The sequence below is a fragment of the Dissoconium aciculare genome (assembly GCF_010015565.1).
Source record: "Dissoconium aciculare CBS 342.82 unplaced genomic scaffold K489scaffold_7, whole genome shotgun sequence".
In the NCBI taxonomy this organism is placed as follows: Eukaryota; Fungi; Ascomycota; class Dothideomycetes; order Mycosphaerellales; family Dissoconiaceae; genus Dissoconium; species Dissoconium aciculare.
The window spans coordinates 1,696,333-1,722,596 of record NW_022984957.1 but is presented as its reverse complement, the minus strand read 5'-3'; the positions used below and the strand labels follow the sequence as shown (position 1 = coordinate 1,722,596).

The 26,264-nt window shown below is 51.5% G+C and overlaps 10 protein-coding genes across 10 annotated transcripts; 1 reads left to right on the top strand and 9 right to left on the bottom strand.

Annotated features, from left to right (window-relative positions):
* Positions 1-421: 421 nt before the first annotated feature.
* K489DRAFT_381313 (uncharacterized protein) lies at positions 422-1,943 on the bottom strand. Its single transcript, XM_033605086.1, has one exon. The coding sequence runs from the start codon at positions 1,850-1,852 to the stop codon at positions 821-823; it is 1,032 nt and encodes a 343-aa protein (XP_033459566.1). The 5' UTR covers positions 1,853-1,943; the 3' UTR covers positions 422-820.
* Positions 1,944-2,499: 556 nt separating this feature from the next.
* On the top strand, positions 2,500-6,382 carry K489DRAFT_381312 (glycoside hydrolase family 31 protein). Its single transcript, XM_033605085.1, has 7 exons — positions 2,500-2,734; positions 2,803-2,896; positions 2,953-3,464; positions 3,522-3,913; positions 4,013-4,017; positions 4,075-5,777; positions 5,845-6,382. The coding sequence occupies exons 2-7, from the start codon at positions 2,845-2,847 to the stop codon at positions 6,094-6,096; spliced, it is 2,916 nt and encodes a 971-aa protein (XP_033459565.1). The 5' UTR covers positions 2,500-2,734; positions 2,803-2,844; the 3' UTR covers positions 6,097-6,382.
* A 306-nt stretch (positions 6,383-6,688) lies between these two features.
* Positions 6,689-7,592, bottom strand: K489DRAFT_410806 (uncharacterized protein; the record flags this gene model as incomplete). Its single annotated transcript, XM_033607742.1, has 4 exons — positions 6,689-6,804; positions 6,863-7,296; positions 7,356-7,510; positions 7,569-7,592. 4 exons carry the CDS (start codon positions 7,590-7,592, stop codon positions 6,689-6,691), a joined length of 729 nt encoding a protein of 242 aa, XP_033459564.1.
* Positions 7,593-8,407: 815 nt separating this feature from the next.
* Positions 8,408-9,477, bottom strand: K489DRAFT_371351 (uncharacterized protein; the record flags this gene model as incomplete). The annotated part of the gene is made up of 4 exons (XM_033603234.1): positions 8,408-8,632; positions 8,723-9,164; positions 9,222-9,376; positions 9,454-9,477. 4 exons carry the CDS (start codon positions 9,475-9,477, stop codon positions 8,408-8,410), a joined length of 846 nt encoding a protein of 281 aa, XP_033459563.1.
* A 760-nt stretch (positions 9,478-10,237) lies between these two features.
* K489DRAFT_381308 (uncharacterized protein) lies at positions 10,238-11,498 on the bottom strand. Its single transcript, XM_033605084.1, has 4 exons — positions 11,429-11,498; positions 11,196-11,350; positions 10,654-11,122; positions 10,238-10,591 (listed from the first exon to the last, which is right to left on the bottom strand). The coding sequence occupies exons 1-4, from the start codon at positions 11,450-11,452 to the stop codon at positions 10,373-10,375; spliced, it is 867 nt and encodes a 288-aa protein (XP_033459562.1). The 5' UTR covers positions 11,453-11,498; the 3' UTR covers positions 10,238-10,372.
* A 1,046-nt stretch (positions 11,499-12,544) lies between these two features.
* K489DRAFT_320747 (uncharacterized protein) lies at positions 12,545-14,044 on the bottom strand (the record flags this gene model as incomplete). Its single annotated transcript, XM_033601485.1, has 3 exons — positions 12,545-13,351; positions 13,407-13,546; positions 13,600-14,044. The coding sequence occupies 3 exons, from the start codon at positions 14,042-14,044 to the stop codon at positions 12,545-12,547; spliced, it is 1,392 nt and encodes a 463-aa protein (XP_033459561.1).
* A 2,792-nt stretch (positions 14,045-16,836) lies between these two features.
* K489DRAFT_432309 (inositol phosphatase) lies at positions 16,837-18,522 on the bottom strand. Its single transcript, XM_033608478.1, has 3 exons — positions 18,149-18,522; positions 17,312-18,084; positions 16,837-17,249 (listed from the first exon to the last, which is right to left on the bottom strand). Exons 1-3 carry the CDS (start codon positions 18,262-18,264, stop codon positions 17,101-17,103), a joined length of 1,038 nt encoding a protein of 345 aa, XP_033459560.1. The 5' UTR covers positions 18,265-18,522; the 3' UTR covers positions 16,837-17,100.
* Positions 18,523-19,408: 886 nt separating this feature from the next.
* K489DRAFT_320577 (DUF1295-domain-containing protein) lies at positions 19,409-20,456 on the bottom strand (the record flags this gene model as incomplete). The annotated part of the gene is made up of 2 exons (XM_033601466.1): positions 19,409-19,516; positions 19,578-20,456. 2 exons carry the CDS (start codon positions 20,454-20,456, stop codon positions 19,409-19,411), a joined length of 987 nt encoding a protein of 328 aa, XP_033459559.1.
* Positions 20,457-20,746: 290 nt separating this feature from the next.
* K489DRAFT_395102 (putative multidrug transporter) lies at positions 20,747-23,022 on the bottom strand. The gene is made up of 3 exons (XM_033606827.1): positions 22,591-23,022; positions 21,427-22,547; positions 20,747-21,371 (listed from the first exon to the last, which is right to left on the bottom strand). Exons 1-3 carry the CDS (start codon positions 22,612-22,614, stop codon positions 21,026-21,028), a joined length of 1,491 nt encoding a protein of 496 aa, XP_033459558.1. The 5' UTR covers positions 22,615-23,022; the 3' UTR covers positions 20,747-21,025.
* A 711-nt stretch (positions 23,023-23,733) lies between these two features.
* On the bottom strand, positions 23,734-25,879 carry K489DRAFT_432306 (uncharacterized protein; the record flags this gene model as incomplete). Its single annotated transcript, XM_033608477.1, has 6 exons — positions 23,734-24,242; positions 24,295-24,379; positions 24,563-25,134; positions 25,189-25,459; positions 25,511-25,691; positions 25,746-25,879. The coding sequence occupies 6 exons, from the start codon at positions 25,877-25,879 to the stop codon at positions 23,734-23,736; spliced, it is 1,752 nt and encodes a 583-aa protein (XP_033459557.1).
* Between the last annotated feature and the right edge of the window lie 385 nt (positions 25,880-26,264).

Sequence of the window (26,264 nt, the reverse complement as noted above, 5' to 3'; positions counted from 1 at the left end):
AGCTCAACCCGGAAGTATTTTGTGTATGCTATACACAACTACCCTGGCTCGTGAAACGGTTGAGTCGGTCAGAATTGGCGTATAATTCGGGCTGCCGGCTGTATCTGGTGGCATGACCCATCAATTGCGCTGCCATGACAACAACCGCCGTCGTCGGGAAGCCCCGCATTGACAAAGTCGAACAGATCGATAACGGTTACACGCGATATCGACCTGCATTAGGCCTCCGACATCATGCACACAATTGAACTAGACCGCCCTCATTAATTCAACTCCATGTCCCTCCGTCAATGACGTTGCTGTTCAGCGATTGGTCCAAGATGAGATGAAATGGATCCTTTACTGCAGCAGCTGTCCACATTCGCAACGCTGCATTAACGAAGAAGAAGTCTGGAGAAGGTCACCCTTCTGCTACGTTGCTCAACACTATTTTCTTTTTGAATTTCTGCTTCGGCTTCATGACAACCGCCGTTGAAATACCCAACGTTCCGACCAAATTCGTTGTCATCTCGCATACCTACAGCGCATGGCGCCTCCGATAGTGGCTGACTAGTCCCAGCATGTTTCACTTTATTTTGAGACCAGTCCCCGCATTCGATGGGATTGGGATTGAGTTTGTCGTTTGGGATGAAGCACTGCGAACGGGCGAGCTTGGATGTCTTGCTATATAAGAGACAAATGGTACCTGCCAGAAGGATTATGTTCAGTCGTGCCTGTAAACAACTGTGACAAGATATATAAGAACCGAGATGAAGCAGGAAAAGTGAGGCACGTCATTGAATGTGAGGTCTGGATGATGAGGATAACTTTTGGCGGACCATCAGCGCAGCGTTTTCTCAAACTCCATCACTATCGGCATATCAATCCTCCCAGGCGCAATCTTGGTCCAATCCTTCTCAACACGCCGATCGATATCCGGCCAGGGACCCAGCGGCGTAATTGCCTTAGGATTAATATCACAGTGACTCTTAGTGTAATTCTCCTTGATATGTCTGAAATTCGTCGTCTCTCTGAAAGCGCCATGGTCCCAATACAAGCCTTTCAGCCAATTATACAGCACCGGATACGAATACCGCAACATGCCGAGATTGCATTTGAAGTGCTGGACATAGACGACATCGAAGCGGATCAATGTGACGTAGGTCCGGACGTCGACTTCCGTCAGGTGGGGACCAAGGAGGTAGGGACCACCGTTCTTGGATGCTAGACGCTCGAGTTTGTTCAGCGAAGCGAAGACGGCGGGGATGGCTTTATCGTATGATGCTTGGTCTGGGGCGAAGCCGACTTTGTAGACGCCCGTGTTGAGAGTACCTTGGAGCTGGTCGTTTAGTGCATCAATTTCTGCTCGGAGTGGTTCTGGGTATAGTGAGATTGATTGTAATTCTGTCAGGATGAGGTCGTTGAAGGCAGTCTGCAAGTCCCGCAGCAACTCCGTCGATTCGTTGTTCACGATGGTGTTGAGCTTTTTGTCCCAAAGAACGGGAACACTGTATCTTCCTTTGTAGTCTTTGTCCGCCTTAAAGTAGAGGTCATGCATGTACTTGCTTCCGTAAAGCTTGTCTTCTGTCGCACCTTCATATGGGACAGCGTTCTTGACGTTAAATTGCCAACCGGGCCAGCCATTTTCGTCCCCTTTAGGGTATGGTTTGGTGCTGGTCTCGATCTCCGCGTATTTCTGCAATTGCTTCAGCTGGAAAATGATATTGGCGCGGTGAGCAAAGGGACAAAATAAGCCGACGTAGAGATGGTAGCGGCCTTGCTCTGGTTCGAAGGGTCCCTCAGGCGTGATCTTTCCATGGAACGAATCTTCAGGCCCTGCATGCCATGACGATGGCAATTCTGCTGCGGACATATTGGACAATGCTGACATGGAAGAATCTTCGATCACGGTGTTGATACAAATTGGATCAACAAATACAGATCACAATGATTAATGAATGATTATTCGGTCGGCAATGGCGGGCACACTTGCGTCATTGTAACCCCAACATCAACCCTAGTATTCCGCGCCGAATCGCATCTGGAAATTCCTCGAGCGTCCATCGGGAACACCACGGGAAGATCCCAGAATTGCCCGATGCGGAAATGCTTGATGCGAGAGCCGGGACTCTGATCGGTCGCAAGAGCACAGATGACTTATCACCGCAATCGCTTCTCGGATTACTCATTGATCTGTCTATTCAAGCGGCGGTGCTCTTTCTGGAGATGCCCTCGGAAGTGTAGAATGAAGCTGACTAGATATGATTGGTCATCAGCCACAACCCCATGCCATCGGAAAGGACGCGGGCAATCTCCATGGGATTTGAATCTGACCGGCAGAGTAACGCCGACAACGGGCCGAATCAGCTCAGGTACCAGAACATTGGACAACACATTGGCACAGCATCGACACAATTACTCCTTTTGCCAAACACTTGTACAGCATGCCAAGCTAAGCCACTGGCATAAGATTGAGCAAGTGCTTCCTTCGTGTAGATGTGAAGACTCTAATGATCCCAAGCCTTGGTGCTAGTACCTTCTCATACAGCCAAGAGATCGCCTACAGACAGCGGCCCGATTGATGCTCAGCTGTGAGCCATTGGATGGCGTACAGGGAGCATAATGAGGTGCCGTTTGTCCGTGGCGAGAGCCTGGTGTCGTATCTAATGCGCTGTCTACATGATGATGGACATGACGATTTGTCTTTCCCCGCATTAATCGCGCCTTGAGGATCAGGAAGCCCGGGGTGACCAGGGTAGGTACAGTCGCCAATGGCATCGACATATATAATAAGTTGGTTTCCCGACCTCATTCATGCAGCAGATCTCTTTATCCTGCAAGCGTGCTCTGGATGACATTGCAATCATGTTGAACTTCCTTGCAACAGTACTACTTTCGGGAGCATGGGCCGTCAATGGTGCGTAACGCGTCATTCAAAGTCGTCGGCATTGGCGCTGACATATATTCCAATAGCTCAAACGCCTACTGAGCGAGTGATCCCTACCCTCGCTCCACAAGTCAATGCAGCACCAAGTCTGACTCCAACAATTCACGATCCTACCGCGCCGAATGCTCAACGCTGTCCGGGGTACAAGGCCTCTGGCATTCACTACAAAGCCAATGGCTTCACTGCAGACCTGAACATTGCCGGAGCCAATTGCCAGGCCTTCGGCAATGATATCGCTAACCTCAGGCTGCTCGTGGAGTACCAGACTCAGGACCGGCTCAATGTCAAGATCTGGCCCAAGTACCTTAGCCTGGCCAACAGTACCCAGTACGTGCTGCCTACGGAGATCGTGCCAGCGCCCGTCGCTGATGGCAAGACTACAAACCACACGAGCGATCTGAAACTTGAGTGGACCAACGAGCCGTCTTTCCAATTCCGCGTGTCGCGCAGCAAGACTGGTGAGGAGCTTTTCTCAACCTACGGCAGCGTGATTGTCTTCGAGGATCAATTCCTCGAGCTCACGACCAGCATGGTCAAGGTCAGTCCGTATGATGCCGCGGGTGATCATTCATTATTTACTAATGGATTATCGCAGGATTACAACGTCTATGGACTTGCAGAGAACATTCGCGACTTCCGCTTGGGAAACAATCACACACAAACATTCTACGCAGTGGACGCCGGTAACACTGTGGACGGCAACGTCTACGGAACCTTCCCATTCTATCAGGAGACTCGCTACAACGTGGATGGCAAGACACAAGCCCACGGAGTTTATGCTCGCAACGCCCATGGTCAGGAATGGCTTCTCCGTGATCGTAAGATTATTTACCGCACTATCGGCGGTAGTCTTGATTTCTACTTCCTCAGTGGTCAAGATAAAACGGGACAATCGAGTGCTCTGGAGACGATCCGCCAATTTCAGGTTGGTTGTGTTGGTACACCAGCAATGCAAATGTTCTGGACATTTGGTTTTCATCAAACTAGGTATGCAAGATTACCATCGGGCTATGCGGAGACTTTACATCTGCTTCATAGCTAGATCTCAAACTTATTCTGATCTCGATGCTAACAATGTCGCGGCAGATGGGGTACGTTGATTCTGCTTGATATCATCCTTGGTGAGGCAGACTAACAATGAGGTCTAGGCTACCAGAACATCTCGGTGATGCGCGATGTTCTCAAGGGCTACAAGGATGCCAATATCCCCCTCGAAGCAATTTGGAACGACATTGATATCTACGACTTGTACAGGGACTTCACAAGTGACGATAACACTTTTCCCGCGTCGGGAATGAAACGACTCATCTCGGACTTGCATGCCAACGATCAATATTACGTACCAATAGTCGACAGCAACATCTATGTTCCGAACCCGAACAACGCAAGTGATGCTTACGCGCCATTTTCAAGGGGTGCTGAATTGGGCACATTCATTCGCGATGCAAATACTGGCAATTTCTACTACGGAAACAATTGGCCCGGCTTCTCGGTTTGGCCAGACTGGCTGCTTCCGTCGTCGCAGACGTGGTGGACATCTGAGCTGGTATCTTGGTGGCACAGCATTCCATTCGACGGTATCTGGATCGACTTGAGCGAAGCTGCATCTTTCTGTGCTGGAAATTGCGGCAATGGCCGACTCACCGAAAACCCGGTGCACCCTCCCTTCCTGCTCCCAAACGATGAATTCCAGACAGATTACCGGTATCCTGAAGGCTTCAACATCTCCAATGCAACTGAAGCCGCATCGGTGAGCGCTGCGTCGGCTTCGCAGGCATCGATCTTGAGCACCCGAACGCTTCTGCCGGTGCCAACCACGACTACACGAGGCCGTACGATCCCGACTCCAGGCGTTCGCGACCTTAGCTTTCCGCCCTACGTTATCAACCATGTCCAAAATGGCCATTCGCTGCTGAGAAGTGCCATCGCTCCCAATGCTACACACGGCGATGCCTCGAAGACTACGGAATATGAAATGCACAACCTCTTCGGTCTTCAAATCAGCAACGCTACATACCATGCGCTTCTTTCAGTCTTTCCCGGTAAACGTCCCTTTACTGTGGGAAGATCAACGTTCGCCGGGTCCGGTAAGACCACGAGCCACTGGGGTGGCGACAATACATCCACATTTGGTTCCATGTTCCTGTCGATTAGCCAGGCGCTCACCTTCATGATGTCCGGAGTTCCCATGTTCGGAGCTGATACGTGCGGGTTCGCGGGCAACACGGATTTTGACCTCTGTTCGCGTTGGCAATCGCTTTCAGCCTTCTTCCCCTTCTATCGCAATCATAACGTCAAGGCAACGATCAGCCAGGAGGCGTACCGCTGGTCATCCGTTGCGGAGGCTACTCGACGAGCAATCAAAGTCCGCTACAGCTTGCTCAACTACATGTACACTCTTTTCTACTACGCCCACACCAAGGGTGATACCGTGATGAGAGCTCTCGCCTGGGAATTCCCCCAAGACGCTTCCCTCCGAGGTACATACACCCAATTCTTACTCGGACCATCCATTCTTGTCACGCCGGTCCTGGTCCCGAACGCAAACACTGTCAAGGGAGTGTTCCCCGGAATCGGCCAAGGTACGCGGTGGTACGACTGGTACACTCTCCGCGAAGTCCAAGCCAAGCCACAAGAGAATGTCACGATGCCTGCACCGTTGGAGCACATCAACGTTCACGTTCGTGGTGGATCTATTCTACCGCTTCAGGCCCCACAGATGACCACCACTGCTACCCGGAAGAGCCCATTCAGCTTGCTTATCTCTTTGGATGACTGCGATGAGGCTAGCGGAAGCTTGTATCTTGACGATGGCGAGAGTCTCGTCCCGGCCGCGACGAAGCTGGTCAAGGTACGTCCTACAAAGTAATGCACATGTACACACGAAGGCGATATCGCTGACCATCTATACCTCACAGTTCAAATTCAGCAAGAATAGACTTACGTCTCACATCAACGGAACCTACGCCACCTCCGCGCCACTCAAGCAGATCACTATCGCAGGTATCAAGAACCGCCCACGCGGCATTCGTTTGCGTGTCGGCGGTTCGAAGTGCGATGAGCGCAAACTCGCATGGACTCACACTAACGATACGCTGAGTGTGAGCGGCTTGGAGAATTTCTCGAAGACTGCCTTCGAGGGAGCTTTGGACCTCCGATTGGTATATTGATCAGTCTGGCAAGGTCACCAGAATGAAAGAGTGATAGCTGAGTAATCCGAAAAGTGGTTTTTAGTGATGTGCCAGCCGTAATCTCGCATACATGAAGACACTTGCGTACCACATGTCGCCCTTTGAGCTTTTATACTCCGCCAATTAAAGCGGCGTTCCATCAACGTGGCTAGCCTGCGTGAGCTTTTGTATTACCGTTCATATAGGTGATAATAATCGGAAGAGGAAGTGCTATTTTGCGAGCAAATCGTGCTGTTCAATTTCAAGGCTTCATCACGCCGGGGTATCATGTCTATCATATCAATACAAGGAAATCCAGATCGACGCCAAAGCCCACATCCTGACTGCATTTCCGCTGTGATCAATTGTATTGGCTTCCCAATATTCTTTCACTGTCGGCTCAGTCCAACCTGTCGTGCTGTTCAAACGTTGGTATCAAATGGGCAGAGGTTCGATCTTGCCGTGATAATGTATGACGCGGGGGTTATCCGTCGCCCTTGAGTTGTACACCGGCACGTATAGAACGGCTGTCAATATCCCAGTATCCAGTACAGTGGAAAGCACATTCCACGAAGAAAGAAAATTTGTGTAATCAGTACTGGCCGAGAGGGGCGAACGCTCCATAGCTCGCGTTGTGTCCCATGATATCCAGACCAGGGCGAGTGTCGCGGATGCCAATATGGAGAGTAGTGCAGTTCGGAATGGCCACTGTGAGGTCTTATGTTAGCATGTCCGACGCTCGCATGATGAACGTCTTTCCATTTACTGACCGTGCTGGTCCGAAATGAGGAGCATACAACAACCAATACTGCGAGTAGGTACGCAGCTAACAAGAGTACTTCGAGGACCCTGCTGATGTCCGCAAGTAACCCGCTTCTACCTGAGTAGGTGATCCACCGAGATCCTTTGCTGGTATCATAGTGTATCGAGTTGTTGACATCCATGGCCCGAACGACGATGTCCAGAAAGAGAAGTCCAAATAGCAGTCCGGAGGCCCATTCATTGAAAGTTTTGTATCGCCTCCGGTGAGACAGGACGGAAGTGAATGTCGCTGCAAAGCATGTAATGGCAACGAACGTCATGAGTCTGGGCACGAAGTAGAATAGACCAGTGAATGTCGCGAAAATCGGCACTGAACGGGTAGGAAGACGAGTCGACTCCGGCGACGTGAACCAAAGGCAATTGGCAAAGACCAGATAACTTTTCATCAAATATTAGAACTGGATCAGGATCACGGACTGCGCAGGCCTGTTACTCACAGAAATGTCGTAGTGACAGCGACGTTGAACCAAACTCGGTGAGAAACATCATAGACCTTCCATGACTTGAGCAGCCAGAGGGAGCCAAGCATACAACATGCGAGCACAGGCAGCGCGATGAACCTGACGATGAGCACAGCGACGCGAAATTTATCCTATGTCAACGAATCAGGTCAGCATCGTGGCGTTCTCCGCGGATGAAACTTGACACACATCGAATAAACCCTCGCTAGACATCGCGGCGGCTCGGTGTCAACATTAAGGAAAGTCGCAAACACAATGCAGGTTGAAAGAGAGTCTGAGCGTTAGATAACCACGGATGAGAAATGATCGTGAATGGAAGAATCGTGAATAACACAATAAGATGCTCACAAACACCAGGATGTGTGCAACATATCAAGACTCTTCATCCCACGGTCACAAGCCACAATGTTCCATCACCATCATCAGAGAGGGACACCTCCATCATACAGTACTGTGCCGCATGCGCCAAGCGGGATAAGATTTATCGATCAATCTTAATCCCGCTCGCTCTTAACAGACATCCCGCGAAGGCCGAGGGATGCTCAAACCAGGAAATGTGACGTTGTTGCCGATTTGTGATTGGCGCGCATTCTCAAGGTGACATCGGAGGATAAGCTCGAACCGCACCTGGAGGCAATGCGCGCTTGGAGATGCAGGTCCACGGGATGTGGTTGTGAACTAAGATTGCGACGAGGCGCAGTTTGCTCCGGCCACGCCCGCTTGAATCTAGTAGGATGCACGCGCCCCTTGGATGATAGTCATCGTGGCATTGCAGAATACATGCGCAAGAATAACCCGCACCACGAGGGTGTTCTATCTGCAAGAAACGATTCTCAAATCGCGATAAACAATAGACATTATCAAATTGATGGGCGCGTCGCGGAATAACCAAGTCTTGTCCATCGATCTGCCAGTCTGTCAGGGCCAATTCCAAGGAATGCCGCTAAATTTAGCGTGAAAACGGGTCGATCCCGCTCCATCACACTGAACCAAATATAGCACACGCGCGAGGGCCGACCATCCTTTCATCACCTCTTGTACGGCCGAGGCGCGAACAACAAGGTGACCAGCAGCACGGACTGCAAGATGATCTCCAAGATGTACTCCGAACCACTGTAGTCGTAGAACACATCGTAGTTGAACTCGTCAACATATGTGATGGGATGATCTTGGATGTACAGTTGCCAAGCGTTGAGGATGATCTCCAGGATGGTAATCGCCAGGAGAAATGCGGCAGAAATAATCAGAGGTGGCTGTGTGAAAATTGTCAGAACGAGTTCATAGATCGGAGAGCATTCAGACCGCCGATGACATTGTTTGGCGATCGCAAACAGAGGACTCACATTGCGCGTCAGAAATGTCGCCACTGTAGTCACTATCATGGCGAGGAGATAAACCGCATAAAACGCCATCTGGACACCAGAGATCTGCGATGCCCAGTAGGCAATTGTTCGCCTGAGGGCCGATCCCTCGAAGTCATTGTCGTAGTAGGCTTCTGTGAAACCCTCGTTGTGGCCGCGTAAGCCAATGTTAGCAATGGTCAACGCCGACAGCACAATCACGACCGCGATGCCGAAGAACTTGGTAGCCTGTCGTCGTTTGGAGCTCGACAAAGACACGGTAGCGAGATACACCACGACGGCGAAGGTGGCTACTCGAAAGATGAGATCAAATGAGTTGGCGAATACGTCGAGAATCAGAATGGGTCTCCAGGAAGACGGATAGCCATACGAGCTCTGAATCCTAGCGTAGACGACGCTGTCGGCGATCCAAAATGCGAAAGATCTATCCAGAAAATATTAGCGCGATCCACATGGAAGCTGAGCGCAACGGCATGCATACATAAAGGTCAAGACCACAGCAGCGTTGTATGTGATCAGAAGCGATAGCCCAGCATCTTTCCATCTCCGCAGTAAACATGTTGATGCGACTATGCAGACGAGGAGGACTGGCAATGCGATGCAGTGCACGATGAAGGCCGCGAGATCATAATTTGACTAGCGAGCAGAGTGAGTCAGGATTGCGAATCGTCGAACGTCTCGCGACTTTGAAACGTCATGTAGCAATAACGTACAGCAAACTCCAGACCGTCTGCCATGATTGAATGACTGTCAGCTAGGGAAAACAATAACGCGCTGCTTGGGATGCGTGAGAAGGAAAAATGAAAGAATTCGACAAAGATTGCAGAGATCAAATGAGATGTCCTTCAAATATCAGCGCGCAGGCAGGCATGCGCGCTGATATTTGAATTTTCAATGACTTCGGCGCATGCCTCGTACACATGTCTGAAATAACCATGGGTCCTTCGTCCCGTCTGAGCTTGTTGTCATTAGAGGATGTGACTGAGAGGCACAGTAAGCACTATCACGAAATTGCCCCAAAAGCGACCCTAAAAAGTGACCAAGGCTGCAGCCATCACGAGCGCGGACCACCCTTTACGGTGCAAGCTAATATCCATCCGCCGCAATTCGGCCAATGACGATGGACATTCGTGATCACTTGCGCTTGACGTGAATATCACTCTGCTTCCACAGATTTACTAGGTCGCAACTCAGCAGCCGTGCGTCGTGACGTCTTATATGTCCAGACGTCGAAGTGGATTTGTGCTTCGAGGTCAACCGTCACAACGCTCCGGCGTGCTCTCGCTTCGGAGCAAGCCCCGCAAAGATCGTCGAGGTTCTGGTCGCTCCTCATCCCATTCTGGGTGGCACATCTTTCCCAAAGTCAACAAAGGACACAGCTCGAAGATAGCTTTCTGAATGCAGGAATCAGTAAGACCTGCTCAGGTCATGGGGCGTTCCGATGACTAATCTGAACACTGTCATCTCGGATGATCAACAGGGTATTAAAATATGAACTCGTTCTCATTAAGCCATCGAAGTGCCTTGTCCGATTGAATCGACTGCTGCACATCATAAACATTACATACAAAGACAGTTAAGTACACAACAGATCCCACTTGGGCCAGCCACAGCATGCGTGTCAACGAACGATCATTGCTTCAATGGCCGCGAGGGCGCAAACAGGAGAGCAACATAAACACATGTTTGCAAAATGATCACCATAATCGTCTCGATCCAATTATACTGCACTTCGGCGAAGTAATCGAAGTTCTGGTCATAGAAGGCATTGACGCTCATTGACCAGGCGGAGAAGACCAGGTCGAGGACGGCGATCAGTAGGAGGAGGAGTTGGGCGCTGCGCAGGGGCCACTGGAGCGGTACCGTCAGACAACCATTTTCTCTGCCAAGGTTTCATGCGAAGCGACACTTACATTGCGTGTTGACAAAGAGATCACGCCGACGACCAGTACGGCGAGGATGTAGAAGGCGTGGAAAGCCACCTCGACAGCACGCTGGCGCGCTCTCCAGGAATGTGTTGCAGCGAACGGGTCGTCCCTGTAGTAGGAGACGTCGGAATCATAGACAGCGACCTGCTCGGTCATCTCGACGTCGACGGTGTGTGCACGGATGCCAATATTCGCGATGAGGAGGGCAGACAAGACGACGACAGCGAGGCTGGCGAAGATCTTGACCACTCGCGGTCGTCCGGAAATGGAAGCGAAGGTGAATGCAAAGTATGCGACGGCGGCGAAGGCCGCGACTCGGGCGATGTCATCGATGGCGGCGCAGACGACGTCGAAGATGTATAGTGGTCGCCAGTCGGAGACGAAGTTTCTCTCGCTGTAGGTGTCGAGTTTCGATGCGTAGAGAGCATCGTACACGATCCAGAAGATCTGAGAACTGTTCTCGCATCATGGTCAGCGATGTTTTGCGTGATCGTTGGGCAAGACTTTCGTCTAGGATGTGTCCGAACATCAAAAAGGTCGCAACGGCGACATGGTAAGTGATTGTCAGGTTGCGACTGAGGCCCTTCCAGTTGCGAAGGAAACAGGTGGAGGCCGCGGCGCAGGCGACCAGCGCCGGCAGCACGAGGAAGCGCACGATGAAAGCCGCAAGATCGTAGTCCGTCTGTGCAAATCCGTCAGATGTCAGCCATTAGATCGAGAGACCATCCAGGCTGATGATGGTGAAAGATTGTCAACGTACGTCGAAATGTAGACCGGCAGCCATGGTTGCAGAATGATATCACACAGATAGAGGGCAGGGGAAAGGATCGACACAGCTACAGTCCTTTCGAAGGGAGACATTGTAGGCTATATACACCAGGCGGCACAACCACCTAAACATGTAACCATACCAATCAGGTAGCATCCCGATCAATCATGTGCATATATTATTATTACCTCGAGGGGCGCAAACGACCGGAGCTACACAGCCTGCAAGGTCCCGCTGGATGTTTTGCTGTGCCGCAAATTCACAGCGCCAACCAGCTCGAACAATCATCCCGACTCTCCTTTCTTTCTCAGGCCGCCAGCACTAGACCGGAGAGCAGTCCAGCCAATAATACTTTCGTTGGAAGTAATTGTTCGTGACATGCGACAGTACTGCGTAAATTTGATGGCGGCCTTGGTTTATCGGGGACGCACGCTTTATCGCTCATGAGATGCATGCGACTGCTCGCACTTTGTTGATATCTTGTTACAAATTACAGCTATGAGTGTAATGATAATGATGAGGTCCAACCCGGCGAGGCACCTCCTGTCCATTTGACACTCCATTACACGATTGTAGGGATGAACCGATCCGAGACGAAGTAGCGAATCCCAAGCGCCCAACAACAAATACCGCTGCGCTGCCAGTTCCTTCCCACAGATCGTAGTCTGCGACGAACGCTGTGCTTTTGCTGTCTATTGTACAGTTGCAGCACCTGCCGCCCACTGCAATCACCCTGCGCCACAGGGCACATTGCAGAAAAATCCGAGCGACCTGTATCCACACGCCAAGGAAAAAAACACGAGATTAGTAGTGCGCGATCTGAGCGCGTCTAGGACAAAAGGAAATGGGTAGTTGTAAGCAAATTGGTAATCGAGAAGAACACAGCAGATACTTCAATCGGAGGAAGCCCAGAAAGTGCGCCAGAGAAACTCGACGAATCAGACAAGATGGTCACGGCAGAAGGTCGGGGTATTCGCCGTTCCAAAGAACACCGGGTTGTTGGAGACGATGCCAGAGGCGTGATGTGGCCATATTTCAGGCCTGGTGGTGGAGGAAGGAGCTGTGCGGAAGAAATGTAAAGTGTTTTTGCAAGACCCGAGAGGGCGATCATTGCTGATGCTGAGCCCACATCTCTTGGCCCCGCAGCTGGTTGTGGTAGTCGATGGGGCCAGTGCTGTGAGGACGCTGGACGCTCGGCTGTTGATAGTACATCTGACCGTTTACGCCGTTTACGTTATAACCGGCATTTGGGTCAGGATAGGTGTAGTCGGATTGCTGGTTTGCTGTGATGCCGTTGTGTGGGGATTGCCATCCCATGGCGCCACCAATGTGAGGGCTGTTGTTACCGCTTCCTGGCGGTTGCTGTCCATTGTTCGTAGGTGGCTCCAGGATCTGAGGAGGATTGTATCCCGCAGTCGGGTTAGAGGTCATCGTCGATCGTCCTGATTGTCCGTTGATGGGCATAGTGTATGCTGGCGATTGAGGGCGCGAAGTCGGCTGCATCTCGGGACGCAGGTGTGCTGGAACTGCCATACCACTGCTGATGGCATTAAGGTAGTAGTCGGAAGGTTGTCTCTGGAGTTGAGGGACACCGTTGAGGCCCGTGGCGGGCGAGACGGATGACGGGCGGTCAGGGTGTTGTTGGTGTGGCATGGGCGATTTACCATCTGCGGAGTACTCATTCTCCTCGTCGGATCCTCGCGATCGTTGACCAGCCATTGAGACTCGTGAAGCTAGTGCTGCAGCTGTGGCAGCTTGAGACTCCTCGATGGTGCCTGTGTGGTGGTTCTGGTGGCGCGTCAAAGTGGTCCGTCGTGTGAAAGTCTTTTGACAATCTGCATATGGGCACTTGTAGGGACGCTTGCCAGAGTGGATGCGGCGATGACGTGCAAGAGAGCTCGAATCCGAGAAGGGCTGGAATTGATTAAAGTCAGCGTTTATGCTTGGATTTCATCGTCTCGAGACCAACCTTGCCACAACGCTCGCACATATGCGGCTTCTCACCGGTATGCACACGCGAGTGCACCGTCAAAGCGGAACGTTGTATGAACTGCTTGCCGCAGCCAGGATGATCGCACACGTGCGGTCGAACGCCCGAGTGGATGCGTTCTGATGATTGTCAGCTTATCCTTATGAGCACGAACATATCCACGAAACCCTACCGTGACGAGCCAGATCACTTCTTCTCGCGAATCCTTTTGAGCATGTCGAACAAGCAAACGCCTTCGGTAGACCACCATTCCCAGTGCTTGTCCGCCCTTCCATCGGACTCTGCTCTGCCTGTACAGCCTGTTGTACAGCTGCTAGCGGTTGTTGTTGTTGGTATTGTTGGTCTTGCGGCACACTCTGGTGATAAGAGTGTTGCATCATGGACATGTTGTTCTGCTGTTGGATTTGGGAGGGCGATGGATATCGAAGGCCGTTTGTCAATTGGGATGCGATCTGTTGGTGGTATGCCAAGTTTTGGGGGGTTTGTGAAGAATATCTCGATGATTGCTCAGACGTGTGAGGAGAGCCGCCGCGTTCAGATCCCGTCTCAGATTTTATCCGATTGGCACCATTCGGCACGTAGAGGTTCGGCTGGGTGTAATGCCCAGGATTCGCCATCTCGTGGTTCATGGTGCTCGGGTGAGGGACCTCGTACTGCATGGCTCGCAGGGAGTTCGGGGCGGCTGTGAAGGGAGTCATCAGTACCGAAGAACTTGTCGACGTCTGTGGGGGCGATAGTCGCGTGCGCTGAGTGCATGTGCGAAGTGTGAAGCCAACGGGGGCACTGGGCGTAAGGGATCGTGGAAAAAAAGTCAAGCGATGCCGTCGGATCGTGTCGGTGAGCAGGCGCGAGGTGAGGTATGATGTACTAACTTGACAGAAAATTTTGAACGGCAATGCACGACCGTGTCGAACTCGTCTGTCGATGGAGATAATACGGCGACGATGTTCGGCAGCCGTCTCGAACAGTGCTGCAGACGCGTCGTTGCGTCGAGGGTGATGATTATGCGGTGGTGAGCTTGGATGCTAAGTCGCGGGTGGTCTGTTCGGAGACGAAGTACGGGAGGTCGTGCGTCGCGGTCACAGCGCCGCTGCACGAACAACAAGAATTATTCCCGAGACCAATCTACACCAACCCTTGTCAGACTCCTATTCAAACATTTCCGCCAGCACCAGTTGATGCAGCATCGCGCGCGCCGTCTGTCCGCGATGATAGAAGAGTTGATGGAGAAGGAAGATGGATAACCTCGGACACGGTGCGCGTGTATATTCGTGTTGGCGAACGGAGAGTCACGCGAAGATCGGAGTCGCGTGTCGGGAGGCAGTATCAAGCAGGAGACTCACCTATGGTCTGAAGAGGAGGCTTGCGGACACGACACGCGGATGGTGAATGCAAGACGAGACGAGCCAAGATTAGTGAGGAGGATAAACGAGATCAAGCAATTGTTCGATGAATCTTCCTCATGGGTGAGGGAGAGAGTTTCGTTTCGTGATGCAGGGGCCAACAGCTTGGAAGAAGTTCGCTCTTGCTTGGGCAATTTTGAGTCCGACGGGCCAGGCCGCCTTCCGTACGCGCTAATCTATGAGGCGGCGAACAGCCAAATTCCAAGGCACGCAAGGCTATCCTGTACCTACCTAGGTAGGTATCTAGGTACCTAGGCAGGTATCATTTGTTATGTATTGTCGTGTATCTCCCTCCCATTGTACCTCTGTCTCATTTTCCGAGCAGTCACTTTTGCCTTCTCCTTTCCACCCTTGTATTGGCCCTGAACAAAAATCGCTGCAAATGGCGCTGGTTTACTGTAGCCATTGCAACAAATGCGTGCATGCAGTGTACTGGAATTTCGTCAATCGCATCGTTTCCTGTTGGACGTATGCGGCAACCGGTTCCACCGCGGCTATATCATTAATAATTAAATCTTCCACGCCATCGAGCCTCCTGTATCAGTCTCCTGTCTGGATGACATGGTCTCGGTTGCTTGATTGTGGCACAGTACACCGATTGAAGCAAAGCGTTTGCATCGCACGCCAAGCCGTACGGATATGGATGTCTGCATCCAAACGTTCGTCGCTGAGTCAAAAAAGAATATAAATCAGTGGCAAGTAGGCTCTCCACGAAGGATCATCCTCAGGAGTCAAGCGATGGAGTCATAACAACTCCGCCGACAAGGCGCGACAAGCCCATCATGGTGGTGCTCATCCCTTCGGGCCAACGTCCAGCGTGCTAGCTCTCTCACTCCTATCTAGGTACCAACAGACGTATTTTCTCGCGAACACTACATAAAACAGCAGAAAGCTTCCTCGTCTCACACCATTTCTTGTATTCGCAAACGCCCTCGCGGTTGTCGTATGTCGAGATGGCCAAGCTTCGTCGTGTGCCCGATTTGATTACTCGATCGACACAGCGGCGACCACCCTGTACCCCTTTTGGCTCAACAGGAGGATGCCATGGACTCAACGAAAAGATCGGCCACTGACAACGACCAGTATAGATCCCACTTGTGAATAATGCAAGTTCATCAATACAAATACATCAACTCCACCTAGACATACTCCAACCTTCATCAGCGAAAAAAACCCCCGCGGCAAATAAAATAAAACCCAGGCGTTGCAGCTCCGGTACCACAGCTCAACCATATCTGCCCAGGTTTGATAAGAAGAACAGCCCTGTTGGTCCCATAGAGGAATTCACTGGCGCCGATCGTGAATGGGCGCTGCATGTCCCGATGCTACCGGCCCCGGGGGGGAAGATCGCTGTCCGTGCACTATAGGAGTCCAAGGCAGGGCTGCGTTGCAAGGTTTCGCCCTGCGCGCTGATGAGATCGACGCCCTCCGAAAGTCTTTCAAACAGTACAGTATGATGGGATGACGAGGTGTTGGAAGGCTATGCTATTGTGTTTGAGTAGGTTTGGAATCTATTGATGCTGTTGTAAAAGTCTGCGTGCACCGTATGGCTTGGACTCGTCCGACGGCCCCATGTGGCTCAACGATCAATTTATTGGCAGGACAAACTCCCCGAGCACCTGCAGGAAGACGTCGATGGTGCGATCCCGCAGCGTGTCGAAGCCCAGCTCAAATTGGTCATCGGAGGTTTCGGACGGGCGTATGTGATCCAGCACTCGCCTGAAATATTGAAATCTTTCAAGGTTGGAGCCCAACATTTTTTTTGCAACGCTGCAGGATGACGGCATGAGTGTCATTAGGTACACCTGCATCTGTGTGGACTCTGGAGCTGCACGCTTCCGTTGGGGTTAGATGTGGTGTCTATAGGGTTGTATAACCCTACCACTCATCTGCCCCAGGCCTCGAATGCACGCGTATGCGTTGCCTGCGCCGACCCGTGACAGGCGGAGGGGTTTCGGTGAAACCCGATACCAAAGATCGAAGACTGATGACACGAAGAGAGCAATGCCGTTACTGCATTGGAAGTTCGATGACATGGCCATGACTAGATTGTGTTTTAAATTCTGCCAAAGTGTGCGAGTGCACTTTTCACGCTGCTGTTTTTGCACCTGGGACACCGGCTGAAACGTCGACATCTGACACCCGAATCCAACACGGTGTGCCACGCGGAGCTCCTCCTTTGTCGTCGAAGAACGACGCCCGATCAAGACAGTACGATATTTTGCAGTCTGAGCCACTTTCTCCATACACGTTCCACAAACTCAAGCCCATCACGCGCCAATGCCGTGCTTCTTGTGGATGTCAATGACCTTCTGGACCTCATCGTAACTGCCGAGGAAGATACCGCTGCGATCGTGAATGTGCTCGGGAACGACCGTGAGCATGCGTCGCATCTTGCTGTCGACAGCCTGGCCACCAGCTATCCGCAGATCGTCAGTATTATTATTCATTTGAACGCCGTGAAGAATATATCGAGCTTACCATTTTCGAAAACCATCGCCATGGGGCCGCACTCGTAGAGAATACGGAGCTTGCCCTTTGGCGACTTCTTGTCCGCAGGGTATGCGAAAATTCCTCCGTACAACAGAGTGCGGTATGCGTCGGCGACCATGGATCCGATGTAACGAGCAGAGTAAGGCTTCTCGGCTTGCTTCAAACCGTTGCACCACTCCAGCACCGGCTCTTCCCAGTACTTGCTGTTTCCCTCGTTGCAGCTGTAGATCGATCGCTTCTTGGGCATTTGCATGTTCGGGTGGGTCAGGATGAATTCTCCCAGAGCATTGTCCATGGTGAAGCCGTTTACGCTTCCTCCGTTCATTGTGAGGACCAGCTGTGCGGACGCGCCGTACATGGTGAAACCGGCGGCCACCAGCTCAGTGCCTGGCTTGAGAAGGTCCTCCTTGGTTCCTTTGGCGTCATCACCGAGGCGGTAGATTCCGAAAATTGTGCCGACAGACACACCGGCGTCGAGGTTGCTGCTTCCATCGATGGGGTCACAGGCAACAGCGTAGCGGGCGTCGGGGTGTTCGTTGAACAAAATCACTTCCTCTTCCTCTTCTGAGACCAGGAGACGGACACGGCCGCACGACCGCATAGCGGCGATGAAGATGTCATTGCCGATCACGTCGAGCTTCTTCTGGTCATCTCCGGTTGTGTTGGCGGAACCGGCGAGACCGGAGAGGTTGATCAAGGACGCTCGGCGGATGTAGTAGGCGATCGATTTGAAGGAGAATTGGAGGGCATGGCATAGGAGACTGTCGACGACACCAATGGTAAGCTGAACGTCACAGGAAGAGCAGCCTTGCTAGGGAAACTTACGTGAAGTCACCAGTGGCCTCTTTGTGCTTTGACTGTTCCTCACTGAGATAACGCGAAAGAGTGACGATCTCCGTGTTGATCTTCTCGGTGCTGCCGTGGTTCTTGTCGGCGCTCATTTTGATATCCGGTGCTGTGTTATTGTAGGGTGGTCCTGCTGGGACAATGGTTCAGGTCGAGATATCGGGAGGAGCAGTGAAAGGAAACACGACACGGTTGAGTTCGACACACAGGAATATTGCAAGGAAATGAAGGATTTGTGATAGTTCAAGAACAAGGAAATACATTCGGAGACATTCCTACACTTATTATCGTTCCACAGCCAGCCACGCCTGCTCGAGGGACGACTAGCAGCAGATCGTAGATGGGACTGAAAATGCCGCGGTAATCATTCGTCAGAAGCCGCATTCACCCATGGTCTTGAAGCCTATACAGCCCGAACGGCAATGCCAATCGCTGTTCGCCCGCGTGGTCGTGTGCGACTTTCCCGCCCACGGCCCCGCGATGCCCCGCTGCATGGTCACATGTGTTTTGTCAACAACGCCGGAGACTCCTTGCGGCATTGACGTCCCAGGGTGATTTCCGATTTCCTCCGCGACAGCCCTGGAGTCTTTCGCGATAATTTATCTCATGGCTTGCATACAGGTGCGTTTTATTGAGGTCCACATCAATGGTCGTTACCCAACCTCGGCGGCATGGTCAAGATTATGTATCATTTCAGAGCCGCGCATGGGCATTGTTATGTTTGGCATCCCGCGTCATCTTGAGAGCGTTACATCATTCCCATCCTTGATAAACAAGCGATCGACTCTTACCCTTCCCGCGCGATTCACATAAGACTTGATTGAACGATCAACACTCTGCGTCACGGCGATCTTTCTCAGGTTGATCTATGACAGGTCAATTACAGCGCTATTATGACATTGACCAATTGGATGTTTCGTTACGATCGTGATATTCATTACAAAAGCTTCCCAAATCGGAGCCAGCGTGGAATTATGACGGCTTGTCCACAGACGTTTCGTTATGATCCACGTTTCTTCGCCTGATACAGCTGCTGACCCAAGCCCTATGTCATTGCCTTCAACGATGGCGATGCACCTGTACAGCCACAAAATCCTTGGTCGACCGGTGGCCTGCCGAAGATCTTTCACTGATCACCAGCAATTGGCGGTCACGTATGCGGGCTCCAAGCTTGGCGGGTGACGGACACGCTGCAGTCGAGGGATCTCCATATCATCAAAGCTCGCGTGGTGGACAATATCAGAATTTGGGGATGAACATCGGCGTGTTCTTCTTCCACTCCTGATAGTCCTTGCGGTCTCCGTAACGCTTGTCGTATTTGTCTTCCGAAAGAGGAACGCCGCTCACCTAGAAGCTATCAGTCGTCTATTCCGTCACGTATATCTCAGATGCACAGAGATAATCTTACCTTGAGTAATAGGAAGGTCACAAATAGAGGGCTGACGGCAGCCATGCTGATGGCACCGGCTCGCGCAATGGCACTGCCGCTAAGACCGACGCCCGCTTGACCAACATTGCTCACTAGGACTCCAGCTGCGGTTGTAGCAATGCCGGTCCAGAGTGTGCTCTCACCGAAGTAGTTGGGGTGTCGGCTCTTGCTCCAAAGACCACGGGTCAAAAACTCCTCGCTGTGCTTCTTCTCTTTCTTCTCCTTCAACCATTGAGTTTTCTGCGCATCGGCAGTCATTTCAAAAGAAATTCCACCGACGTAGAGGAGGACACCAATCACATCGGTGACAGTCACCAAGGGCAAGGCGGCGAGCGTAGTGGCAGGGATACTGTTGATCGCAAGGACGGGCATCAGGCACAGGGAAACCCATGTAGCCTGTGCAAGGAATGCACCGAGGAATTTGGCTGGCGAGCCACGGATCTCATCGAATCGGCTGTCCTTGCCCTCGTCGCCCGAGATACGCTTGAACAAGAAAGTGCCGAGACGCCCGGCCCAGAAAGTCACAGCGGCGCTGAGCACGACCTGTCGCCAGTTCCATGCGCTCACGCCGCCTTTGCTGGTGAGACTCTGAAGGAGACTGGGGTATGGTGGTAGAACAGAGCCGGGAGCTGCAGCGAAGCGGGCCCGTAATGTAGGCAGATAGAGCGACAGTGCCGCGCATGAGATGTATGTAATTGAACCCGACAGATCAAAGAAGCGCTCTGTTTGAAACGCAATAGAAGGAATGGCGGTTGCAACTTGGAGACCGAAGGCTAGTCCAATTGACGGGACCAGTGTGCGCAAGAAGGCATTACGGAAGTTAGTCGACCGAAGTAAGCCATTGATGATGGAAGCCATTCTTGCTGCTGTGTGTGCTCTGCAAAAGATGAAAGTTGGAGATTATTAAGGCTGTAATAAGATCTTATATGGGCGGAAACTCAAGCTTGACATGTGAGACACACGTTGCTGGTTGGTAGACGCGACAGCTCAAATGTATGACGACATTCCGCGGATTTTGAAGGACAGAATTCCTCCGGCTTTGATGAAGATTTCACCACTCAACGTGCGATCCCTGCATCAAGTGAACCTTTCTGCCCATCACACCGGACTCTGCGGGATTAGATTGTACCGAATCCGTACCGCCATGACACCCTCAAATCTTCACATGGATATCATCACACCGCGCGCTGCCGATTCCAATTGGGAAAATGCTATTGTGCGGCATAGGAGCTATGATGATGCGCATACTTCAGCGCGCGTCGGTTTCCCACATTCGCGTACAACAGTTGGGCAAGTACTGCCCGTTTGAGCCATGGTAGAAATACCAATTGCCAATCAATGAAATCCCATCATTCCAGTCCGAGTAGGTCCACATCTAACAACACAAGAAGAGACTCTCAGTCCATTATCACTCTATCCACTGGTCCTCATGGCTGGGCTTGGGATGCTGCCTCGCGTTCAGCTGCAAGCCGCTTCTCGTCTCTCTGCTGTTCCAGCTGGTGAGCGTATGGGCTCTTACGTCGGAAGTATTCGCCTCGGTAGTAGAAGATCCACACAGGAATGTTGAGCCCGATGGCAATCGCGCAAAGAATGTAAGTCGGATAAGCTAGCTGCCAACGGGATCCGGGATCGATGGCCTTGTAGAAACGGGTCGAGTATAGAGCAGCTAATCCAGCGAGGAAATCACGGCAGAAGCCATTGCCTCCTGTTGCAGAGGCCGAATATGGACCGTATGCGGCGACCATGTAGTCAATTGTCGCTTGGTAAATCGCACTGGAGGGATGTCAGCTGTGCGATCATGATACGTTGAAATTGTTCGAGGGCTTACTAGTTTGCAATTCCGATCATCACAATGAAGAAAAGCGGCGCAATCCAGTGGACATCTGGCGGACCCAGCGAGGTGAACGCAAGTCCCAGAAGGCCGACAGGAAGCAACATCCCAAGAAATAGCAGAGCCTTGAGGCGATGCTCTGGAGCATACACGTCTGGGTTTGCCCTCACCGCCGCTCGGTCGCGAGTGTAGAGATATTGGTAGATGGCCCAGCACATGACATAGCCAATCAGTAAAGCGCTGAATGAAAGGCCGATTTGAATGCCGGTGAAGTTCCATCTCCCTAGGATCATCGGGAAGGATTCGAGCCCGGTAAAGATCAGCGCATCACTGAAACCGCTGAACAAGGACAGCCAGCGAACGATGGGCTCAGTGACCAGGAACTTGTATGGCCGGAACATGACCCGGCACGACTCCTTCCACTCGAGACGCTCGCGGAAAGAAGCGCCTTTGGCCTCCAGCGGACCGACAGCGTTGCGATTCTTGCCGGTCGTGCGCAGACGTCTAGCTTCACGATCGAGAAGAACCTTTGTGTTAGTCTCTGGCACGAATAGGTGCAGCAACTGCGTGACGCCGCCAAACACGAGGGACACCCAGAACACCCAGCGCCAGCTCATGTATTCTTGAATGAAGCAGCCAAAGATAGGACCGAGGACACTGCCGCTGACAGAGGAGAGGACCACGAAGTTGACTGCGTATTGCTGATCAGCGGGTTGCCACATATCTGCAACCATACCGAGAGTCACAGAGCCTCCAGCAGAGGAGAGACCGCCCAATGCTCGGAAAGCAACAACGACACCAAAGTTGGGCGCCAGAGCGCATGGAATTTGACAGAGGTTAACGAGGAACAGGGAGCTTTGAAGAATCCATTTGCGGCCGAGCTCCTCTGACCACGGCGCCCAAGCTTCACAACCGAAGGCGTAAGTGATGAGAAAAGCGACTTGACTTAATCTCGCGGTCCACTCCGAGATGCCGAACTCGAGCGACATGCCACGGATGGCATTTCCGATCACGGCGGCGTTCCAATTCATCGACAGCTGCACCACGAAGATGACACTGATTGTCGCCCATTTCTTCCAGGTCGGGAACGCAAAGCCGGTGGCATAGAAGGCATTCTCCTCCGTGATGTAATTTGAATTGGCATCAATGGACGGACGGGACTTCTCCGATGCGCTCAGCGACCATTGCCTTTCTTTGAACAAGCTGTTGCGCCAAGATCGCCTTCCGCTATCAATGGAAGGATAATGCCTAAAGGATCGATCAGCATGCAGTGGAAGCTGTACAGACAAGCTGTTTCATCTCAACGCCTGAGAAACTCACATCATGATGGGCAAGAAGTTGTTCGATCTTGTGATCTTCTCACCACGATCGATGTTCTGGTCTGGAAAATACAGGCGAGTCTTTCAGCCTCAGAACAAGAGGACGAAGATGATGCGAGACAAGCGACAAGACGATCTGCGTCGCCTTTTATATACGTCTTGGTGCTGGTTATGCACCGTATCCAACACCCGCGGAAGAATAACGTTGTGTGAAATATTGATGTGCGCTCTGGAAACCAATAGTCAGGAGAACCACAGAATGGAAATACTGAATGATTAATGCTCGTTAGGACGTCAGTGCCGTCTGTGATGCGGTCGGGGGCTTCGTGTGGTCATGAACACACAAGTCTGCGAGAAGTATAACCGATCGATTTCCATCTCGTCTGCGAGGACGGCAAAGGAGAACACAAAATCTTGCTGCGGCACAGCGTTCCCTTACTGGCAATGTCGACTATTGGCAGTATCGACTACGGCGGTGAAGACGAGTAAAGTGCGAAGGTCTCGCTTATTGTTTCCCGCGCATCACGCTTGCCAGAAGATGAAGCAAGAGCAAGCGAACCTTGAGCACTCCCAAGTCTAGGGAGTGGTACAGATTTTATTGATAGTGATCATCTAGTGCACGCCTGGCTCAATTCGTATACCATGACGATGGCCGTATGGACCGTCAATGTCCGCATTAGGTTCTGCTCGGGCAAATCGTAAAGCGTCATTGAACGGATCTCAATCGTGGATGATGAACGGGGGCTAATGTAGCCTAGATCTACTTGTTCCGTGTCATGTGTAGCGGCTTGCCATTTTTACCATAGTCTGAAGCTATATTCTCTTGGTAGAGAGAATTAAAATCATGTACATAACATGTTTATGGCACAGCCGCATGAAGCAAATGTACATTTTGTGAGCAATATCGACGGAGCAATAGACGCAATGCAGTGCAAACTTTCAGCAATGGAGTGAGAATGGTCGTCAGCTCCATGTTCTCAGCTCTCTAGGAGAAAGGGCTGCTTGAAAGTCCGTCTACGTTCAGGAGTTGCTTCGAACGGATGCTCTTGACGTGCCACACATGCGGCTCATTGCTTTGCATTTCACTGTTTTCATTATCAGACTTTCGCTTCTTGCCAGCTCGCATGGGCGTGGCGAGTGGTGTCGCGGATTGCCGCAGATCAAGGCTAGTCAGTGGAGTCGCTGATGTGATCCGAAGTGACTGTGCTGGCGTTGCTGGAGGCGGCATCGTCTTGGCCCTAAACGCAAGGAGCTGCTTCCCGACTTCAAGCATCGTCGTAGAATCGATGTCAGATCTGTTCGCATGATAGGCTTCGATTCCAGTAAGGGGATTGAACAAAAGCTGCACGATTTTGTTGAGAGCGGCTGTATTCGGCACCAGATTGGGCTTCCCTGTGGCTGCAAAGCCAGGTTTGTGCGATCCAGAGGCTTCAATGACTAGGGCTTGCTTTCGAAGATATTCAAAGATCGGATCCGAGGTGCTACGATCAATATCTTTAAGCACGTCAGCGATAGTCTAACAAGTACGGAGTCCTCAGCATTTTACCCATGATCTTAGCAAAATTTGTTTTCGTCCTCAAGCCGCTTTGCAAAGCAAAGCTCATGGCCCGTCGGCGTAATGCCATGGTCTTCTGATCGGTCGATAGTCCGTCAAAGGATTCCCCGAGAACGCATCTTAGACACGCGTGTATCTTGGGAAGCCGTGGATCTTGAACGCCCGAGTACCCGCAGCAATGCAAATGCTGCCACCGGGTGCAGAAGTAACAACAGACCATGTCGTCCTCTTCTTGCTCGTGTCCACAAAGACAACGTACAATGTGCTGCTCGAAGTCGCTCTGATCAAAGCTGTCGCCATGAGCTTGTGCTCGTGAAGTTTGTATCCGAATAACTGTGGCTGGCAGGAGTTCAATCTTGACCTCCGACATGTTTTGTGCCATACACTGCGCTTGAGTGTCGCCTTGTGTCAGGATCTCTGGTTCCATCATCCCGCGCAGCATCTGTTTCATTCCAACATCGTCCCTCGGTGTTGAAGCAGTACCTGTGGCTTCTTTGCTTCCTCTGATGGGCACAGTGTAATGAAGTTCTGATGGTATCGCTGGAACCTTGTCCAGCTCTACCGAGTCTTCGACAGAAGGGTGCTGCAAATGCGTCACCTTCATCGTTGTGCTAGTCACGTTTAGTAGGTCGCCAATGTCACGGAATAATGTGTCTCCTCCATACCTATGAAAATTGGAATGTACTTTGTCCATCGCGGCAGTATTCATCGACCACCCTGCGGCTGTAGCGAAGACCATCTCGCGATCTGGCGTTTCTTCGAAATTCAGGAAATCGCACTTGACAGGGGCATTCTCATTGAGTAAAAGTCTCATTGACACGAATCGGGTGGCTGTGAGCTGTCGTCAGTGCAATGTGCATCTCTAAATTACCATGTTGAGCATACCAGGAAGATCAGGAAGTCGTGTTACCACTCGACGCATTTGTTGCATCGAAAGCATCATGGAAACTATTGATGCCTCAAGTGAGATGTTACACCCAGGGCTATCCAGATGCAAAGCCGCAGGCGTTGTGGCTCCGCTCTTCCCATCCTTCCGATATTGAATCGAAAACGTGTATGTCTCGATGACTTTCTCGCGATCGGTACCGTCAGCGTGCACGTATATCTGTATCGAGTGAAGCTGGGAAAACTGCAGTGCAGGAAATACTCCATGTTCCTGCCGAGACAGGTCAAACATGCGTCAGATAGTCAAGCTTGAAGGACGTACCATCCAGTCAAGAAACAAATCTGCCCGTCGACTGCGCTTGCGTTGCAATGCGTTTAGAATGATACGTGGTTTTCCACCGTAATCTTTTGGAGCCTCGCCATTCATGTAGTCTTGATACATTGGGGCTTGGTCAAGCGTGCAATAGACCAGTCGCTTGAAAGCCTTTTCATGGAAAAAGTTCCTGAATGGTCAGCATAATCCCGACTACCTTGCTGCACCGATGCAAACGACTCACCTTGTCCAAGAAAGCATACTCAACCCGCCATAAAGAAGGAACTGCGTCACTTCAAGACTCTGCTGGCGGTTGATGGCAGACTTTGTTCTGCTGAAAGACGCTGCACGACCATTCTGCAGGTCTAGAGCGACCATGCTGTCGCACCTATCGCGGTCGTTTGGGAGGCTCTTCAAGTTTGCTGATAAGAGGAACAGGTAATGCGACAGGGATCGACAGTGAAAGCAGATGAATGAGAAGCAGAATGTTGAAGATGTGGTGAATTCCCTACCTAGGTATTCCTGACACCTGTATGTTTCTGAGCCTTGTGCTAGTCGGGCATAGGCCACCATGCAACTTTTGTGTAACAAACATTTCGGTAGTTGATCTTGACAGCCCAAAACGCTTGTGAAAGGACATCACCGATCAACACAAATCCAAGGCGAGAGCCCAGTGCATTTTGCAAAACAAGTTGATCTGCGCAATTTTGAACGATTCACGCTCATCATATCAAGGACACTAGAGATGCTGTCGGAATGCATT

Bases quoted from the DNA above. Each gene is read 5' to 3' on its own strand.
- K489DRAFT_381313 (XM_033605086.1), bottom strand. From the start codon at position 1,852: ATGTCCGCAGCAGAATTGCCATCGTCATGGCATGCAGGGCCTGAAGAT.
- K489DRAFT_381312 (XM_033605085.1), top strand. From the start codon at position 2,845: ATGTTGAACTTCCTTGCAACAGTACTACTTTCGGGAGCATGGGCCGTC. The intron at 2,897-2,952 runs GTGCGTAACGCG...ATATTCCAATAG, and splicing joins GGGAGCATGGGCCGTCAATG to CTCAAACGCCTACTGAGCGA. The intron at 3,465-3,521 runs GTCAGTCCGTAT...GGATTATCGCAG, and splicing joins TCACGACCAGCATGGTCAAG to GATTACAACGTCTATGGACT.
- K489DRAFT_395102 (XM_033606827.1), bottom strand. From the start codon at position 22,614: ATGGTCGCTGAGCGCATCGGAGAA. The intron at 22,548-22,590 runs GTCCCGTCCGTC...TACATCACGGAG, and splicing joins TCGCTGAGCGCATCGGAGAA to GAGAATGCCTTCTATGCCAC. The intron at 21,372-21,426 runs GTAAGCCCTCGA...ACATCCCTCCAG, and splicing joins ATGATCGGAATTGCAAACTA to TGCGATTTACCAAGCGACAA.
- K489DRAFT_432309 (XM_033608478.1), bottom strand. From the start codon at position 18,264: ATGAGCGCCGACAAGAACCACGGCAGCACCGAGAAGATCAACACGGAG. The intron at 18,085-18,148 runs GTAAGTTTCCCT...TGTCGTCGACAG, and splicing joins GAGGCCACTGGTGACTTCAC to TCTCCTATGCCATGCCCTCC. The intron at 17,250-17,311 runs GTAAGCTCGATA...ATCTGCGGATAG, and splicing joins GGCGATGGTTTTCGAAAATG to CTGGTGGCCAGGCTGTCGAC.
- K489DRAFT_381308 (XM_033605084.1), bottom strand. From the start codon at position 11,452: ATGGCTGCCGGTCTACATTTCGAC. The intron at 11,351-11,428 runs GTACGTTGACAA...GGATTTGCACAG, and splicing joins CTGCCGGTCTACATTTCGAC to ACGGACTACGATCTTGCGGC. The intron at 10,592-10,653 runs GTAAGTGTCGCT...GTACCGCTCCAG, and splicing joins TCTCTTTGTCAACACGCAAT to TGGCCCCTGCGCAGCGCCCA.